The sequence below is a fragment of the Galeopterus variegatus genome, unplaced genomic scaffold (assembly GCF_000696425.1).
Source record: "Galeopterus variegatus unplaced genomic scaffold, G_variegatus-3.0.2 Scaffold425, whole genome shotgun sequence".
In the NCBI taxonomy this organism is placed as follows: Eukaryota; Metazoa; Chordata; class Mammalia; order Dermoptera; family Cynocephalidae; genus Galeopterus; species Galeopterus variegatus.
In genome coordinates, this window is record NW_007726536.1 from 491,330 (window position 1) to 511,849 (window position 20,520).

Here is a 20,520-nt window from a genome sequence, read left to right on the forward strand (position 1 = left end):
ATAAAACTTTTCTTTGACGCAAGAAACTTTATCATCTACATTTCAACAGTACACTGTGGTCATCCCAGGTGTGGTGTACAGTGCTGTGCCTAAAAACTAACCTGCTTGCAAGAGAGGAGATAGGCACTCTGCTTCTCTTCGTCTTAAAGACTCTGACAGTGTTTTAGAGACTACACAAACCTTCTTTTAGCCAGGCAATGTCCCTTCCTCCTGCCCTTTTCCACACCGGTGCAAAGGGCTCGATTCTTCCTATTTCCTTCCTAACGCATACATTTCCAGGCCTAAACATGTATTTAAAATATGATGCTAAGCAGGTCATTTAATAAAGCATTTTCAGCATGTCGATGCCTTCAATCTAAACTGACAATTTATACAAATCCCCAATTTTCCTTGCCGCGCCCCCCGCCCCGTCCCCGACACATTTCAGGAATTGCAATCTCCAGTAGAACCTCTGGGGGGTAAAAGGGCAGCCTTACCCAACCCGCGGCAGATAACACAGAACAATTCCCAAGGGGAAAAGTGAGAAGCCATAAGTACCGCCAGTAGTGAAAAGAACTGTGGACGGGAATACGGTGGCGGCCCTTTCTAATCGACTAGCCAGATATTCGTTTCAAGGGAAAAAAATTTTAATTGTAATCTTGGGCCGTGCTTTACCCACAGTGCTTTATATACAATGCACAGTTTAGCAGCACTGGGAATTATCTCAATAACTATCATTAGAGATGCCGATTTATTTATTTATTTATTTTAAAAAACTCTTTCTCTTTTGTAGTTGTAGAAGGTGCATGCACTGTGGAGGTATTACCCCCATCTAGAGCTCTCTGGACAGCCCATCTCCACCCACAAAGTAGGCAAACGCCGCGGGGAGCCAAGTTTCCCGGGCGGGCCGGGCAGGTTCCACGCCCCGCCGAGCGCTGCCTGCCGCTTAGGGGCTCCGGTTGGCTTCGCTCCCAGGGCTGCACCCGCGTCCGCCCCGCGCCCACCTGGGAGCTGCACAAATAAATCTGCGTGCGAGAGCGAGCGCGGGTGGCGCGTGGGGAGCTGTTTCATAATCTCTCAGAATCTACGGGAAAATGTCTCCCGTGCAAAGACTTGCCTTCCCGTGATAACTTAAACCCTTGTGCCGGAGAGCGGATCCTTCCAGCAGATGGGAACTGAGGTTTCCAACTGACAGCTCTAAACTGAACTGCTGCGGCTCCAAACTTGACACCCGCTCCCTCTCATCACTCCCACTCCTTTTCTGGCTCACCGGGCCGGGAGGCTGGGGCTCGCACCCCACGCCCGCCTGCCCCACATCCCCTTGGCTCACCGGGCGGGCACAGCCCAGCACGCCCCGGCCTCCCCCGGGCTCCGGACGCGATTTTCTTGGACAGCCTGCGAGCTCCCCGGCGCGCCCTACTCACTTGTGTCTTCTTCATAAGGAAAGGCAGCACTGCGATCCAGCCCAGGCAGCGGTGTGTCGACTCCGTTTAGCTGTTCTGGAGCTCCAGCATATTGCACGAGCAGCGGCGGCAGATAGTCCACGCATTGGGCAGCCCGAGCGCAGCGCCCTCTCCACGGCTCGTGCTTCCCGCGGCGCTCCTGGTCCAGGCGCGAGGTGGCGAGTGAAGCCCGGGCCGCCGCGCCGCCAGCCCTTTTATATAGCTCGCTCCCGCCTGCTCCGGACACGCCTCCTTCCCTTCCGGAGCCCCGGGGAGGCGAGATGCAGGCAGGAGAGCGGCGGGGAGACCCGCTGAGGCTGCCAGAGCACGGTGAATGCCCCAGAAGTTGGTTGAACGAGGCCAAGCGCGTCCCCTCGTCGCCTGGCGCACCGCCGGAGGCCACGAGGACGCCGGGCTCCCGGAGCGAAGCTCAGCAACCTGCAGCCGCTGCTCGCGGAGCGCGCCGGGCGCGGCGATCCCCAATTCGACCTCCCCGCCGGGGCTCACCTGGCACCGCTGGGGACAGGCGAAATACTTCGCGCGCTGGAGAGGGCCCCGGAGTTCCCTCCTTTATGCAGAATCAGTGCGGGAGAGGAGTAAGCTTGGTTCCAAGCAAAGAATTCACCCCGCCCCGCCTTGGGGAAATAAAAAAAAAGTTTAATTAGGATCTATAGTTAAGCCATTGTCTTACCCCTCTATTTTTTTTTTTAAACAATTTCTTTGGTGAATGAATATTAAAAGAATTGTTGACTCAAGGTTAAGTATTGTTAAGGGAGATGCTATTTTCAGAATGTTTTACTGCTGTCTCTTATTTAAGATTGAAAGCGAAGCCATGGATTATTAAACGTGCAGGTCGCGAACACAGCAAGGGTTTTGAAAGCTGTGCTTTTTTGTTAGAGAAGGTTTTGAAATCGGAAAGATAATGCAACAATAATAGTAGCTATTACATGATGCACTTATTATGTACCAGGTGTACTAAGAACTTGGCATAGATTATCTCATTAAATCTATTTTTTACAAACCTATTGTATAGATCCTATTATTTTTATTCCCATTTTATGAATGATGAAACACAGGCTTAGAAAGGTTAGTTTTCCGAAAGAACTACAGCTAGTAAAGGGCAGAGCTCTCATTTAAATCTAGATCCCTGGCTTTTTGCCCTTTAAAAAATACTTAAAACGAATATTTTATTGATTCTCCAAAATGCTTCTATATTTGCTCTAATAACCAGAGAACATTAAAAAGCATTTAGTATTTTTTTAAAAGAAGGTGTTAACTAGACATTAACATTGGTAATCTTTGGGAGCAAAAATAATGTATAAGTTTAGGAATTAGTTATCTTTTTTCCTTTTTTTTTTTTTTTTGTTTGTCCTTTTTTTTGTTTCTTGTGGGGGAGGATTAATTACTTTAGTAAGAGATTAGGATTCCAAATTTACCTTAATATTCAGGTGACTTTGTTAAAAATGAATATGCCAAACCTTTAACCGTAAGAGAAGAAACTAGATAAATTTTGAAGTTCATTGTATTAGTTTTCTATTGCTGCTGTAACAAAATAATACAAACTTAATGGCTTACAACAACACATATTTATCCTAGAGTTGGAGGTCAAAAGTCCAGAATGGCTCTCACTGGGTTAAAATCAAGTAGTTGGTAGGGCTGCATTCCTTTCTGGAATCTCTAGGTAAGAATCTATTTCCTTGCCTTTCCCACTTTCAGAGGCTATTCACATTCCTTGGCTGATAGCTCCCTTCACCTTTAAAGCCAGTAATGGTGAGTTGAGTCCTTCTCACATAAAACCCCTCTCACCTCCTTCCCTTCTGCCTCCCTCTTCCACTTCTAAGGACCTTTGTGATTACAGGTGAGCCCACCCAGATAATCCAGGATAATCTCTCTATTTTAAGGTCAATTGTTTAGCAAACTTAATTTCATCTACAGCCTTAGTTCCCCTTTGTGTAATTGCCACATAATATAAAATATTCAGATTCCAGGGATTAGGACGTGGATATCTTTGGGGGGCTATGATTCTGTCTGCTAACACTCAACAGCAAACAAATCTGGGGAGAACAGGAGTGGAAATATTGACGCAGTATGTCACCGTGTGTCTCTCATCAAGTGCTTCACTCCAAGTGGCTTTGGAGCTCCGAGCTAGAAGACTACCTCCTCCTCCATAGTTACAAAAATAAATATTTGAGAAAAGGAACATGAGGAAAGTTGAAAGTGTTAAATAATTGCTTTTACTTTCAATCAAAAAGGTGCTGCGATCATTTTAAACAAAAGTGGAAAGAAGATTGAAAACAGCAGCAAATATGACAGTAGTAGAAAATCATTTAAGTAATGGCTCCTCCCCGGTAATCCCAATCTTAACCCAGCCAGCTGTTAGGCATAATTTCGCTTTGCCAGAATCTTCCAAACAGCTGCATGTATGTTATGTACAAAGGAGCTATGTTCCTGAAAGTTACCATTATAGTCTAATGGGAAGAAAGATGATTTTGAGGAAGGGTGGTTCTATTTCAGTTTCTACTGCAGGCCCTAAGATCCTGCCTCAAATCCAGGGTTTAGGAGGGTTGCCTCCATAACCACAAAGGTTCTCAAGATGATTTTAGGTGACACACAGTGGAACATTTTTGTTTATTTTATCAGTGAGTATATATTAAAATGTATATAGATAGATAGCACATCAAACATGATTCTAAGCTTTTATTCAGAATTAGTATAAATAAACAAAATATCAAATATCAAAAAGACTTGCTTAATTGGGGTATCTGAGGCATAGCAAATGTTTTTCTTTTTAAGAGTTTCTTTTGAAATCAAGCATTTTATTTTCCCCCCGAGCTTTATTAAGGTATATTTGACAAATAAAAATTGTATATATTTACCATGCATGATGTAATGTTTTCATATATGTATACATTGTGAAATTATTAAATCAGGCTAATTAACATATCCATCACCTTATACTTATCATTTTTGGAGAGTGAGAACATTTAGTTCTACTCTCTAAGCAATTTTCAAGTAGACAATACACTATTATTAACTGTAGTCAGCATGCTATACAGTAGATCATCCTGTCTCACTGAAAATTCATATCCTTTGATGAATACATCCTCGTTTCCCCTCTAGAAAAATAAATTTAGTGTCAATTTACACTCTTTTTAATGTATAACATTAAGTAAATAATAAATACTACTAAAGGAAGATGGATATGACAAAAATCATCAAGATCTATCACTACTAATTTTATGAGACTGATAGGAAGGACTGGCCTAATAAGTTGGATCAGGTTTAAACAAACCAGCCAGTGGACCTATCAGAAATTCAGTCCAATTTGTTCTCGTTCAACTTGACAATGCATGCTATATTCATTCCTACCATGCACCTTCACTCTCTTCTCTCCCTTCCTCCCTCCTTTCCTTCTTTTCCCTTTCAGTTCTCTGTCTCCTGCCACCTCCATGACTCTGTGGCTCATGCTACATTAATATCATCACTGACTTTCTCACCCATAACCCTGTATCTTTTTGTTTTCCTCATATTTTTGCATAACAGTTTTGCTGTGTAATTGTGTTACTTGAAATTAAATCAAAGGAATATAAAAGCAGATATCAAAAGGATTAGTAAGAACTATGCAAACCACAGATTGTAGGTAAGCTCATCAGGTTGTCAGAAATGGGTCAGAAAGACTGGGATCTCTTCTTAAGTCTGGTTTTTGAGAGGCGATACAAGCAAGCATTCAGTCCCTTAGCAGAAGAAAACCAGGGAACTATTATAAAGTGAACAAGAGGCAGGGCTAAGTCCCAGGTGGACAGGAGGCATGGGAATATTTTCTCATGGAAATAAACTCCCGTGATACAGTTTAGGGAGTTTAACATTTACCACAGTGGGTAGAAAATCTTCCCATGATTTTTTAGTCTTTACATGCATGCTTTCAGTGCTAGTTGGTTCTTCATGCTGTTTTTGATTAATGTAATTGTTGGAAAGACTTTTTTTTTTAGCTTTATCATTTTTCTTGTTTATAAGAGGCAGGTTTAAGAAATAAGTCTTGTAAGTCTTGTGCCTGTGAAACACCTCTTGTCCCCCACTTTGTGGCTATCCTCTTTTAAATATGCATATTGTTTTTAGTATCCTCCTTCAAAACAATGGCACTCTAAATCAAAACTGATATTGTGTGGCCAAGCCAGACCAGAGGAATGCTGTTCATTCCGGTCTTTGGGTGTCTGGAGGAGGGGGAAAAGGGGAGGAAAAGAATCACTCTTTGATCATGTACCATCCTCTGCTGAAAACTCTTTGGTGGCTTGCCATTGCTCCTGGGGAAAGGAAGTAAGTACATTAGCAAAGCCTTCAAGGCCTCCGGGATCTGGCCCGTCCTCGCCTCTCCAAAGTCAAGTCATACTGTGCACCTGTGCTCCAGAGGCAAGGACCTTCTTTGTGGTCCTCATAATTCCCTCCCATCTCAGAACACTGCCTATACCCTTCCTTGTGCTGAACCACTTTGCCGATCCTCTCATCTTTGCCTAGTAAATATCTACTCATATTTAGATCTCAGCTCAATATTCCTTATAATCCCTTCCTCAGGGAGGCTTTCCCTCATCTCTTTGATTGGTCAATTCTTCTGTTATTATAAACTCAAGCATGAATTTCCTTTTTTAGGAAAACAGCTGCAGTTTTACATTTTTTTTATGTGTGATTATTTGGTTAAAGTCCCCATGACTGTCCTTGCTTATTATTTTATCTTCAGTGTCTAGTACAGTGAACAGAACACAGTGAATCTCTTAAATATTGGTCTAATTAGGTTACTGATGCCTGATATGGGGCAAAAATTGGGCTAAGCCCTTAACTTAACTATATCACCAACTTCTCACAATAATCATGTAAGGGAGATGATTTTTCTATTTGACAAATAAGGGAACTGAGAATCAACTAAGTGCTTTGCTCAAGATCCCTCAACTGGTAAGTGGAAAAAGCATGATCTAACCCAGACATATGGACTATGGTTAGGAATTTTTTTTTAAAAATTTTATTTTGGGGTCGGCCCGGTGGCGCACTGCTACAGTGCGCTGCTTGGGAGCGCGGCGACACTCCTGCTGAGGGTTCGGATCCCACATACAGACCGGCCGCTCACTGGCTGAGCGAGGTGCGGGCGCGACGCCGAGGGTTGCGATCTCGTTGCCGGTCCCGGTCCGGTACCGGCGCGACACTGAGGGTTGCGATCCGTTGCCAGTCACGAAAAAAAGACAAAAAGGAAAAAAAAAAAATTTTTGTTTTAATCTGGTCAGCACTTTCTCTTATGGCTCTTATTCAATTATGAGCAGCCCACTATCACTTTGAGAATTCACACTCTATTCTGTCTTTCAGGAGAGACTATTCACAAAGCTCTGTTCTGCCACCTTCTCCCACCTCCACTATAGGAGTGCACTTAGGACCCAGATCTGCCCAATCCCCTGATTAGTTGAGGGATGGGTACATCAAGTGAGGTGGACCAATCAGAATCCATTTGGGAACTTTTCTGCTAGAATCCAGGGGAGTCTTGTAGTTGTCAACCTACAAGACTGTGAAGTTTCCTTCACCTATTTGAAGGTATGTAGTTTTACCAGCACTGAAAATGATGAAAGACATCAGTTCACAGAGTATTCTTTAAATAATACAAATTTTCGAGTATCTGGGGAACACCATCAAACTTATTTGTCTAGTTCATGTTTTTTCTTCATTATGGAATAAAGATTAGCAATATTGCCAAGGATAGCAAATGCTTAATTTGTTGGTAGGTTGCCTTTTTCCCCTTCATACTGTGCCTAAAAATTGATTGTAGGATCGATTTAAAAATGAACAGTAAATAATTATATTCCTAAAAATATTGAGCCTATATAATACCAAATCAGAGATATTCTTATTTTTTAAATTCTTTTGTGAAATTCTAGAAGTGTTCATGATATTAATTCAGAATGTTCTATTTAGTGTTATGCTTACATATTGATCACATATCAAACGGAATTTGGTTGACAAGAAACCAAACAAAGAATTAATGTTCCGTGGAGATAATTACCATATGGATAAATCATTTTGCTTTGTGTCTACCAAATAATCAAGAAGGTATTGGTCATCAAGACTCAGTGAAAAAGTGAGATTATCAAGAAATTCTGAAGGAATAAACTTATTTAAATATTCTAGTAGAGGGCTGGCCAGTCAGCTCATTAGGTTAGGGTGTGGTGCTGATGACACCAAGGTCAGGGTTTGGATCCTCATAATGGCCAGCTGCCAAGAAAACCCACAAAAAACAAACAAACAAACAAACAAAATTCTAGCGAGGACTTGAGGAAAAATAAATCCAATTTATCTTAAAGATTGAATATCCTGGTATATTTCAAAACTACTGATTCAACTTTGCGGAAATAACTCCTATTATTTATTAATTAATCCACTTGCTTGACAAATATTTTTTAATGCCTCCAGATGACATTAATAATTTCCTCTGAAATTAATAATATTTTCTCTAAAACATATTAATAAAACATTAAACATACTGCTAATAATTAATATTTAGTTCATAACTGATTTCCTCTAAAACATATTATTTAAGCATTAGGTTTAATAATTTCCTCTAAAATGCATCATTTGTTCCTGTTATCACTGCCTCATGTTAGAGTCTCGTGGATCTCACCTGAATTATTCGCCAATTTCCTGGCTTTGATCTTTTCTTACCTAGTCCGTTTCAGCAGGGCTGCCCAAGTTCCAGTTGCACATGTAGAAATCTGGTCATGCTACTTCACTGCCTATAAATATATTTTTACTCTTGGTACCTAGAGAATAAAACCCAAGGCTCCTCACAGTTTGGCCACAATATTTATAGCTACCTCGGCTCATTTATTGCACTCTGCACCTTCTTCCAACGAGCCATATTGGACTTCTCAACATTTTCTTGTTGACACCATTGTTCCTGTGCACGTGTTGTTCCTTTAGCATGGAGTAGCTTTTCCTCTATTTTCTGTCTGAAATCTCCTTTTCATCATTCAAAGCCTGGTTCAAATATCGCTTCCTCTCCCAAGCAGAATGGTTGCTCATTCCTTAACAATCTTCATTAGGTTTGCTGTTAATGGGAAAAGTAATTTGTAATGACATGAGCCTCCCCTAAGTGAAGGGGGGAACGGTGTTGCTCAAAATATACTGAGCAAAAGGATGAAATGATTTGTGGAAATTTGATGGGAACATTCTAGACAGAGACTATGCATAAAGGATTTAAGTTAACAATGTTTTTGTATTATTTTTACTATTAAAAGTTTAATTTACATAAATATTTTTTATTCAAAACTTATTTTTGGATGAAAAAGTGTCATTATTTATTTAACTTATATAAATGTTTTTGTTTGTCTTTTTGTCTTTTTTTATTCTTTAGAATTTTCAGAATCTATGAATTACTTCATGAACACAGGATTTAAAACTGGAAGACTATTTTGGTAAAAAGTAGTTTTCGGGCCAGCCGGTGGCGCACTCGGTTGAGTGCGGCGCTTGGGAGTGCAGCGACGCTCCCACCGAGGGTTCGTATCCCATATAGAGACCGGTCCGCTCACTGGCTGGGCACAGTGTGGGCGCGACACCGAGGGTTGCGATCCCGTTGCCAGTCACGGTACGGGCACGACACCGAGGGTTGTGATCCCGTTGCCGGTCACGAAAAAAAGACAAAAAAGAAAAAAAAAAAAGTAGTTTTCACAATTAATCTGCAGATAAAGAAACTGAGTCCCCAGATGGGCTAATTATGGTAGAATGACGGTGTAGAACCCACATCTTCATAGTTGACCTGTGAAACACTTCCTGGCTGGTCCAGAAGTGATACTTTCAAGGAATCAAGATCAAAGAGTAAATATTCTAGTTTTGTTTATAGTAAAGAGTGATTTATTATTAATGAGACAATGCCTTTAAGAGTACTCAGAGAAAAATTTCTAGAAAAGAAGAAAACGTGGAATTAATTTTCTAAATGATATATATGTTCTGGGAATATACTTTTCTACATTCTATATTCCTGGAATATAGGAGACTTTGGAATACATACCTGTGTGTTTTAAATGTTCAGATATTATGTAACGCTACAACTTATATATACTTTGCCTTGGGTCCCTCTTCTGTAGAACCATTTAAGAATACGTTAAGTAATTATAACTTTTGCATGTTTTTGGTTATGGGTTTCATATATGTCTCATAACATTTATGTGTATTAGATAAATTAATTTAGGTTGGTGCTTTGGCAGTGTTGTTACGTTTTCAGTTATTTGGTTTTAAAAGAGATGCATGGCTCCAACTGTGGCAATATTCTTTTTTATATTCTACTATTGAAACAAGTGTCCTCTGATGAAGCATTTATATGAGAAGTTTCTACAGCATGGCTTATTTCCTAATTGACAAGTTTGTTCTATACGGCTCTTGCGATGACAAAGTTAATATAGAGTGTAGGGACATAGACAAATGGACTATTTTGAAAATTTCAATTACAAGATGTAATGCAACTTCCCGGGTTATCTCCCCCTATAAAAAACAAAAGCAGGGTATGATTGAGGAGCTATCACCTTTCTGAGACTTTCTTTCTTCTTTTTTCCTTTTTTGGGGGGTGGGGGGGGATGAGGAATGGATTTGATGTTAAAGCAACTAGGGAATAGATAACTTTTACTATTGTGGGTTCCACATTCTGAAATAGGCATTGTAGATACTCTTTCTTTCTTTCTTTCTTTCTTTCTTTCTTTCTTTCTTTCTTTCTTTCTTTCTTTTCTTTCTTTCTTTTCTTTCTTTCTTTCTTTTCTTTCTTTCTTTCTTTTTTTACTGGATGTGCAAGTTGCTTAGACAAGTAGCAGATTTTTCATGTCTCCCTTCAGCGTCATCAGACCACTTATCAAGTTTGGATAAAGACATTTGTTAACAATGTACTTCATTGTCTGTATTTTCCTTCAGCCAGAAACTGACTGTTTGCAGTGACCCCATCTTTAGAGGTTATGGGGATCCTGACCAGTTTTCAACATATTCTCCAGAGGCCTTGAGGGAGTTGGCTTTTGGAATTTAGAGATCCGAACTTAGAATGGCTAGTAAGCCCCAGGCATTGTCATCCTTGGCCACATACACACCCCCACCTTCACCACCTTCCTTTTCTTTATTCTGGTTCCGTCCAAGGCTGTCACTCCATGCAATAGAGGCTCCCATGGCAAATCCCAGGTACCAACTTTCTTATTCTGAGAACTGCACCCAAGGTGAGACAGTAGATGAAAATAGTGATGATTGCCATACCCACTGATTTTTTAAATATATTTTTTCTTTTTTATTTATAAAGAATGCATGCTTAAATTGGATTGATTATTGCTATGGTAGCTTTCATTTCCCTTAAAATATGCAATGTGGTATTGTGTGTGTGCTGATTGAGTGAGGCTACGTCCCAGATGCTGTAAGCATTCTGTTAAAGAATTTCAGTCCAGAGGTGGCCAGCAAGCTTTCTAAGTTAGAGAAGGTCCATGCTATAGAGGATACTAATGCAAGTGCTTCTTTTATTGCAGTCTATACTATCCATATCCAGTTTATCCATGGATGTTGAAATATGTTATAAATAATAATGTTATATATTATTCATAAACAGCATACTTCATGGAAAATAGTCTTTTTAGAGGTGAAAATAGAAAATAAATTGACCAGCATTATTAATGTAAGAAGAGACTCTCATTGGTAAAATTAAAGCTCTTCAGGATATGTGGATTGGCTAAAATTACTTTAGAGCAGGGTATAAGAATTCAAAGAGCCCTGAAGTTTGTAGCAGTAAAAATGATGCTAGGGAATTAATCCCTAAACAGGATGGTTCCAGCTACTGGCATGGGAAGATCACTAGTGATGTTTGTCTAAAATGAATATATATAAATGAATATATATAAAAGATGACCGGTAAGGGGATCTTGACCCTTGACTTGGTGCTGTCAGCACCACGCTCTCCCAAGTGAGCTAACTGTCCATCCCTATATAGGGATCCAAACCCGTGGCCTTGGTGTTATCAGCACCACACTCTCCCAAGTGAGCTAACTGTCCATCCCTATATAGGGATCCAAACCCGTGGCCTTGGTGTTATCAGCACCACACTCTCCCAAGTGAGCTAACTGTCCATCCCTATATAGGGATCCAAACCCGTGGCCTTGGTGTTATCAGCACCACACTCTCCCATGTGAGCCATGGGGCAGCCCTAAAGTGAATATTTTATGCCAGATGTTAATGGGAGCATTTAACTGTATCAAGAGCTGGAACTTAATCAAGCCTTAAAGAATATTTTGTATGACCAGATTTGTGTCTGCTTGTCAATGTATTGGTTAATAATGTCTATACTTGTATGTGTGGCAGAATTTAATCTATGATTTGCTTTCAATATGATCCAGTGACCACATAATCTACCATAAAGAATCTAAGAGTTGTGCATATGAAATGGGCTTGAGGTCAGTTCATAATTGTTTGTGGAGCACTTACCAAGTGCTAAGTATTTTATATACATTATTTAATCTTTACCATATTCTATGCAATAGTCCTCACAACATTCCTAACACTACTGTTTGTTTTGTTTTTTGTTTTTGGTAAGCCATCTGTGCATAGTGTGTTGCTTTTCATTGTCATTATTTAGAGAAAGAGAAGTAAGATGATGAAATCCACCTATGAGTTCGGTAGAATTACCCTGTTTTACAGATGGTGAAACTAATCCACAGGGTAGTTAAGTGACTTAAAGATCACAGAGCCAGAAAGTGGCCAATTTTGGATTCAACCTGCTTTGATTGATTCTAAAAGCCCATCCTTCTGACCATGATGTTTTACTGTATCCCTTAATAATTCTTTGTTATTAAATAGAAATATTTATGAGCTAAGAAGTGGGTTAAATATTTCTGATAATATAGGATTTACATTGCAGAGTTTTTTATGTGGTTGAAAGGTAGAAAAGTAACTTGTCAAGTCTTAGGGCATTCTGGGCAGATACCAGGACTACAGGATAATTAAACACTTTACAAAGCAGTACTCTCAGCATGGAAAATGTCCTTAAGGACTTTGATTCAAAAGACTGATTTCATAACAATGAAGGGCTCCAAAAGCGGAACAAGGTTCTTTTATGTAGAGCAAAGGAAATAGTTAGGTTAGACTAGCACTGAGCCTTTTCGGTTCAAACATTGGAAGCTGAAGATTATCTGTGCTGATTTTTTCCCTTAATCCCCTTTATCGGGTTTCTGGTTACCCGACCTTAGTATAGCTTGTACAATATCATCTCTGTAACCTTTGTGTTTGTCCGTTTATCTCGATCAACTATCAGTGCAAAGTGAGAAGCTGCCTTTCATCTGGTTTTCAATGGTGCTAACTAGAAAAAGAGAAACTAAAAAGTTCGCATTGAGCAGAAATAAGGTAGTAAAGGTATTAAAGCACTGACAGTGAACCTAAAGATGGTATTTGAGGAAGGAAGGATTCCTAGGGAGAAGGTTCACTAAAGAATAGCCTACACCATAGGGCATTACGAACAAAGAGGGTTGGCTAAAATCTTGATTATTTTCAGTGGTACAAAGTTTTTCTATTTGAGCTTCAGTAAAAAGTTTTTGTCAATTTATCCTTACGCTGAAGCTGTCCTCCAAAATCTAATGCATCAAAGATCTGGCATCATTAAGGAAGATAATCCTTGAACTCTTAGAAATGCAAGCAGAGCTGGGGAAAAGAAAAAAAAAAAAAGGAAAAAGAAAGTGTAATGCTACATAAACCTTCCTCTCTCAAAAGAAAATAGAACAGGTTTGACTTTGGGAGACCAGATAAATTAGATGGAAGAATATAGAAAGAGCTTCCTAACCAAGGAGGGAGGTGAAAGTGAACAAGGAAGTTGTAAAACACAAAATGATTTATTTTACAAAAGTTTATTAAATGAATGGAGGAGATACAATTCACTTATCTAATGTAGATGATTTTACATAGTGTTGTAGTAGAAAGAACATCAGCTTTCAGTCAACAGAACTGGATTTAAATCCCAGCTTCACTACTTTCTGCCTGGGAAATTTCAAGCAGCTTCTTTAACTTCTCTGAGCCTCAGTTTCCCCATAGGTTAAATGGAACTCCCGCATTTGCCTTGCAGCAGTATTGGGGCCTATATATCTGTCACTAACCTTCTGTTTGGCTTTGGGTAACTCAACTTCTCAGTCTCAAAAGCTCCAACCATAAAATGGGAATAATAATGCTTCCTGGCTTCAGTCTAGAACTTTTTGCAGCAAATGGGGACAAAACTTACAGGATTGATGCTCTTAGTGGTTTTTGTTCTGTCAAATGAGGATAATGACTACCTAGTAGAGGCATTTTAAAGATTAAGTAGCGATGAATTTAAGGTCCCTAGTTCTTAGTGGCCAGGTAATAAATGGTACATAATAGGCATCCATAAATACTGAAACTACCTTATTAAATTCATGCAAGATTTATTGGTGACATTTGCTTACTCAGTACTTACTTTTACAGAGAAAACCATATGACACAGGAAATAACATAAGGCAGTGCTGTCTTACATTTGAATGTGTTCTCCAATTTTCAAAGCATAATCATACTCTCACGGGAAGGACACGCCTATGCCACAATCCATATTTTCAGAAAAAGAGATCCAGAGAAATTTAGTGATATTTACCAGAGATGATGTGATTTTAAGCAAGAGCATCAGGGCTGGAATCTGGATTCCTGAATTGTGTCTGGATGTGCCTTTCTAAAAATGCTTTGTTAGGATAAACTGTAAGAACAAGAAATAAGCAATCAAAATGGGCTTTCCTTTTATGAGTTCATGATGTGTTGATGTCCTGGGCTTACTGTTTCAGTTTTTTAAATGCAAAAAAAGATAAATTCACTGTAACATTTAGAGAGGAACAGAGAGAACATACTTGTGCTAAATTGAGTGGACTCGTGCCACTATCAGTTTTGAGCTTTGAACTGATTTCAGATGCTTGAAAGTTGAAAAATCAGCAAAATGTTTTGCGATTTCTCAGAAAAAAAAGACTGAATTTTTTTTGATATCACAAATCAAATCAATCAACTTCAAATAGCTAAGAAAAAAAATATTTTGATCAACAAAACAAATTGGAATATCAACAAAATTATTAAATTTTCTTTGAAACATACTGATTTATAACAGAGTAAACGGTTACTGACTATACATCCTTTAAAAGCACTGGGCTTTTAAAAATCAAGCCTGGACTGACTTTGATTCCTTAATATAGTTTATTTTACCCAGTTTAATACCTTAACATTTGATAAATTTTTTCTTTGCAATATTAAAATACTTTTAGAAAGTAATAGAAATAGAAAGCATTGTGTAAATGTAATGCTTTCTATTTCTTTTACTTTCTATTTCTATAACTATTTATCTATTTTAGTCCAATTCAATTCAACCCACAGTACTCACTGGGAGCCTACACTGTCAGGCATGATACTTTCCCAAAGATAACTACAGTCTCTGCCTTTGAGGAATCCAACGTATGAGCTTTTTGGTAATAAAAGCTTATATTTGCTAACTTTTATGGAGCTCTTACTATGTTTCAGTCACTCTGCTAAGAGTTTTGCACATGTTTTCTTATTTAGTCTCTTCTTCCAAATACTACCTTTGGAGGTAGTATTTTATTAGCCTAGTTTATAGATGAGGGAACAGTGGCTTAGATTAAGGAATTTATCCAGGGACACACAAACCATAAATGGTTTAATCTATTCTCTTAGGTGATATACCAACACAAATATACAGTCACAAATCTACATATATACACAAATACACAAACACGAATACTTGCACTTAAAAACATCAGTATACTTTTTCTTCTTTAATCAAAATAAAGGTGTTTATTGTGATTGTTGTTTTTTCCAGCCAGCTTATTCATAAATATTAATTATGTGATAGTTGAATAATCGTTGTGTAGAAAAGGCAATACAAACATAATTGCAGAGGGTGCAAAGACCTTCCTTTCTGCACAACGACGATTCAACTATCACATAATTAATATTTATGAATAAGCTGGCTGGAGAAAACAACAATCACAAATAAAAAAATTCAAATGCTCTGACCCTGATACTGCAGCCTGTTCTTTTCTGTTTTTTAAAGATTAATTGTAACCAAAATGATACTTAAACTTTAGGTTGACTTCATAATAAAACTTCTAATCTTAAATTATTCTTGTATTTTTCCTAGGAAATTGAGGTATAAGAAGTGCTTTGAATATACTCAGAACTGTTTATAAAAAGATCCCAAAGACACAAGGGCAAGAGACCCTAGTCACGACTAGACGAGGGGCATGCACTCAGCAGAGAAATTCAGGAAAACATAAGACTAAAAAAATAGACTTCCCTCCACTTTATTTAAAGTATTGGGATAGAAAACTTTTGATAGAATTTTTAGAAAAATATTACCGATACATAATTCCATTCATACACGTAAATAATAGATTGGGTGACTGTATTAACTTGCTAAGGCTGCCATAACAAAATAGCACAGACTGGGTGACTAAACAACAGAAATGTATTTTCTCACGGTTCTGAAGGATGGAAGTCCAAGATGAAAGCACCAACAGGGTAGGTTTTTCTGAGCTGTCTCTCCTGGACTTTCAGATGGCCATTCTCCTGCTGCTTCTTCACACTGTGGATGGGCACCCCTGGTACCTCTCTGTGTATCCAAATGTCCACTTCTTATGAGGACTCCAGTCAGATTGGATTAAGGCCCACCCTAATAGCCTCGTTTTAATGTAATCACCTCTTTAAGGTCCCTATCACCAAATGCAGTAGTCCCCCGTGGATACGGGGGATATGTTTCAAAACCCCCAGTGGATACCTGAAACCTCAGATGTTACCAAACCCAACTGCTGTCAATTGGAACACGTTTCTGTTTATGTCTTTCACCTACAAATTTAATGCCTTTTCCATCTTAACTGAGCACTTATCGTATACTGTGGCCATAACTTTTGCAGTTTGAGGTATGACAGCAAAGCCAACACAGACTTCTTTTTCCTTCTTCACAATGTCACGGAAAGAAGATTCATTCTTACCATAGATCTTAGCAACCTCAGCATGCGATTTTTTTTTTCCTTATTAAGTTGAGAACTTTCACCTTTTTACTTAAAGAAAGTACTTTATGGTTTCTCTTTGGCATAACCAAATTGACAGCATCACTACTCTTGCACTTTGGGGCCGTTGTTAAGTAAAATAAGGGTGACTTGAGCACAAATACTGGAATACCATGTGACAGTCAATCTGATAACTGAGAAGGCTACTAAGTGACTAATGGGTGGGGAACACAGACAGGTTGGATCAGCTGGACAAAGGGATGATTCACATCCAAGGCAGAACAGAGCAGGACGGCTCAAGATTTCAGTACACTACCCATAACTGCACTCAGTTTAAAACTTATGAGTTATTTCTCGAATTATCCATTTAGTATTTTTGGACTGAAGCTGACCATGGTTAACTGAAACAATGAAAAGCAAAATCACAAATAAGGGAGGAACTACTGCAAAATTAACCACCACAACACATATGATCATAAAGGGATCTACTGGGTTTCATATGGGGTTTTGTGGAAGATAACTCCACTGTCACTGAAAATTATGACCAATATAAAAATAAAGCCATGGCATTAATTTTAAACAGTGCATACATTTCACCCAAGGCCAGAAAGATCTTCCAAATCTTAGATACTGCCTCTTTCCTCCTCTCATCCTTACTATCATAACTAAAGTTTTTATTCTACAACTTTATTGCTCTTGCCTACCAGGTAATTTTTGAAATTTTTGTCTTAATGATATTTGTGAATGCTCTCATTATTATTCATAATTTTTTTCTCTGTTAACGCATCATGTCTGCAAAATTTTATAAGAACATGTTACTTTTTGCTCCTGGCATTACTTCAAAATTCATGCAGCAGACAGACTCTACAAAAGCAAAGCCCAATACCATACTCACAAATGCTGAGCCCCAACTGGTAATAGGATTTTAAAAATTAATAAATTTAGATGAACGATTAAATGAATAAACTGTTAATTTTAGCAATTTATTTAAATCACATTCAGTACTCAACTCTGAAAAGTTGAAAATAACGGTCAAATTTTATCTAGTTTATTTTTTACCAGTACCTTACATTTTTCCCCCTCACCTTTCTGATGATAAACAACACAATAACCCTGCCCAGTGCCCTTCTAAGAATTTTCTGGAAACTCAGGAAAAATCTCCCATGTGTTTATGTGCCAGTTTTATTCATTGGTTCATGTGGGCATTTACCATTTCTTCCCTCTTTAGTTCTAGGCTTTGTCTACAAGGTGCTATGTTGTCTGCTGGGTCTTGTTACCTCTGCTGGGCATTCCTGCTGCTTTTGTCAGATTATGCTACTTTAGCATTAGTCAGGAAACTGGGCTAGTTCTTCTGCTGACCCCACCCACATCTACTTGGTACCTTGATCCCTCTGTGGACACCTCAATCTCCCACCAAGCTCAGCTGCCTCCTACTGCACAGGGCACCCTGCAGTGCTCTCACTGCCAAAGTTTAATGGTGTTCTGTTGCAAAGTAGGTAACTCCTTCCTCTTCTTCATTATATCTTTCTAGAAGTGGTACCAGAGAGTGAGAGAGAGAGAGAGATAAAAGGGAAGCCGTGCTTTGGTAATACCTAAAAGGATTTTTTACGAATTTTGATTTGTTTTGAATTTTGTCTTAATCCATTTGGGCTTCTATAACAAAATACTATAGACTGGGTAGCCTATAAACAATGGAAATTTATTTCTCACAGTTTGGGAGGCTGGGAAGTCTAAGATCAAGGCGCTGGCAAATTTGGTGTCTGGTGAAGACCTGCTTTCTCATAGATGGTGCTAGATGGTGCTGTCTCATTTTGTGCTCACATAGTGCAAGGAGCAAGGCAGTTCTCTGGGCCTCTTTTACAAGGGCACTAACCCCATTGATGACCTAACCACCCAACAAAAGTCCTACCTCCTAATACTATCACATTGGGGATTAGGTTTTCAACATATGCATTTTGAAGGGACACAAACATTCAGACCATAGAATGTTTCTATGTTACAAATCCTTGGGTCTCCCCAGTGAAGTCTACATACAAAATTGTCTTGGCTTTTGTTGTGGTTGTTGGTCTCCATTCTCCATCGGAAATGAGGGATTACGGAAACAGACTGAATTTGGTAATTGTGTTGACATGATGTGGAATAAGAACAACTACATGCATAATGCAAAATGACCCCCAAACTGAACTAATTTTGAAGAAAGCAGTAGTACAAAATTTGAGATGAAACCATGCAAACATAAACACCATATATTTTTTCAGAAATCTTGAGAAGGAAATAAGACTTAATCTATGAAACGGGTGGGCTAAAGCATTCTTATCTAGTTACTATAAAGTAAGGCAACTATACATGACCTCTAGGTTGAATTAATCTCAGGATTGCCCTTCCTCAAGGGTAAGGAAGGTTTGGTATTAGGAAAGTCCACGGTGCCTAGTTCTCTCTTCCCTTAGAGCCAGTTGTCTTTCAAGAACCTCCTTAGTCTTTCTCTTAAAAAAACAGGTCATCCCACTGGTTCATCAAACATGTGCACACAGAACTAAACCTCAGCCAGGGATTGGGCTCAAGCTGGATCCCTTGCTATTGCTATTAATGTTGAGGAATTAAAAAAAAAAAAATCAGCAAGTCATATATATTTTTTTCTGCCCCAAATGGTTTTATCTCTTTGAAATGATCACCTATGTTGCCAAAAGAAGCTTTATTAAGCAGATAGCATGTTATCTTTATTAGAGATGCCAAGGAAGAGTAGTTATTTATTAGAAATGGAATAGGGTGGTTGAAGAGCCCTGACTTGTAGCATGTGCCAATTTTTCTGGTGTAAGTACTCCTGACGACAAATTTCAAGCTATCAAAGTGACATCAACGGTCTTGCAAAAGTTTTGAAATTTTAGCAATCCATTCTTGCAAGCCGATGTGAAGCAGCTCCAGCTCACCACCAGTACAGACAGAGAGAATTATAATTCAGGCAAGGATCAGAGATCAGGGATCAGTGACTTAGGCAAAGATACTGGATGAGAAGTTGTCTGAATCCAGGCAAAGCATCTGGGTGATATGCACCAGACTCCTCAGTAAGAAAAAGCTAGCTATATTATTAAGAGTCATCTAAGCCATGGCCTTTCTTTGTTCTTCCTGTTAAAGGCTAGAACTAGTCTCTGTGGAGATTGATTAGAGGCAGGTGGAGGTGAATCAGAGCATCAGAGCAGACACTTCATTCTCAAACCTGCAGCTTGACAGGTATGGAATTAGGTAAAGGTAGTGGCTAAAGGAAAGCACCTCTTAAAATACAGTAGTGAGCTCCCTGCTTCTAACCACCTGCAACAATGAGGTGATTTGTACAAAAAACTTCCAGTCTTTCTCTTTCTCTCTCTTATGAATGCTCTGCCTTGCTCAAAGTGATCTGTCATTCCAAGTGATGTCATTTACAAATCTGCTATTACAAGAATATTCTTTAGCTCATAGTCTGGAGTGAGAGGTTTCTGTGTTTAATTCTGTGAATTTATCACATAACTCAATTTATATCATTTTATTTCAAGAAGAAATTTATGTCTTAAATAATAGTAAAAAGAATTTCAAAATGGCATGATAACTGTAGTTTTTAATCATTTATTAAATCCTTTCAAAATAACTGTCCTTAGGATGCCAATTCTTTTACAAGTCTAGCCTTTAGATACAGCTTTAGTAATGGTACTTCCATTAATAATTTTTGCCAGTTGGTTATTAGTTGAGAGAGGCCTCGGAAAGCCCTCCAGAATGACAATAAACTGATTAAATAAAATGATTAAATTAAACATGGTATTCAAAGGATCCAAATTTCTTTAAGAATAAAACAAAAATTTATTTGTAAGAGTATCTCCTTTCCTTCCAAGTGATTTCTGTTTGTAGTAACTAAATATCATTATGCACATAATTGTGGAAATAGTGTTTTCAAAAGATGCATACCAGCCTTACACCATAAAAATTGTTGACACATTTTTAAAAATGACATGTAAAAAATTAATATGTAAAACATTGAAAGTCATGGAATTAGAACTAGTTTGTAATTGGGTTTTACATCTCCTATA

The 20,520-nt window shown here is 38.6% G+C and overlaps 1 protein-coding gene across 5 annotated transcripts in view; it reads right to left on the reverse strand.

The window, feature by feature from the left end:
* Positions 1-1,613, reverse strand: part of KITLG (KIT ligand) — an 84,979-nt gene extending 83,366 nt beyond the window's left edge. For 3 of the 5 annotated variants that reach the window (XM_008568613.1, XM_008568611.1, XM_008568610.1), the window contains exon 1: positions 1,404-1,613. In XM_008568613.1, coding sequence (XP_008566835.1) covers positions 1,404-1,418 — 15 coding nt within the window. In that variant the 5' untranslated portion in view covers positions 1,419-1,613. The remainder of the gene's footprint in view (positions 1-1,403) is intronic. The other 2 variants (XM_008568612.1, XM_008568609.1) reach the window with 1 other exon arrangement.
* Between the last annotated feature and the right edge of the window lie 18,907 nt (positions 1,614-20,520).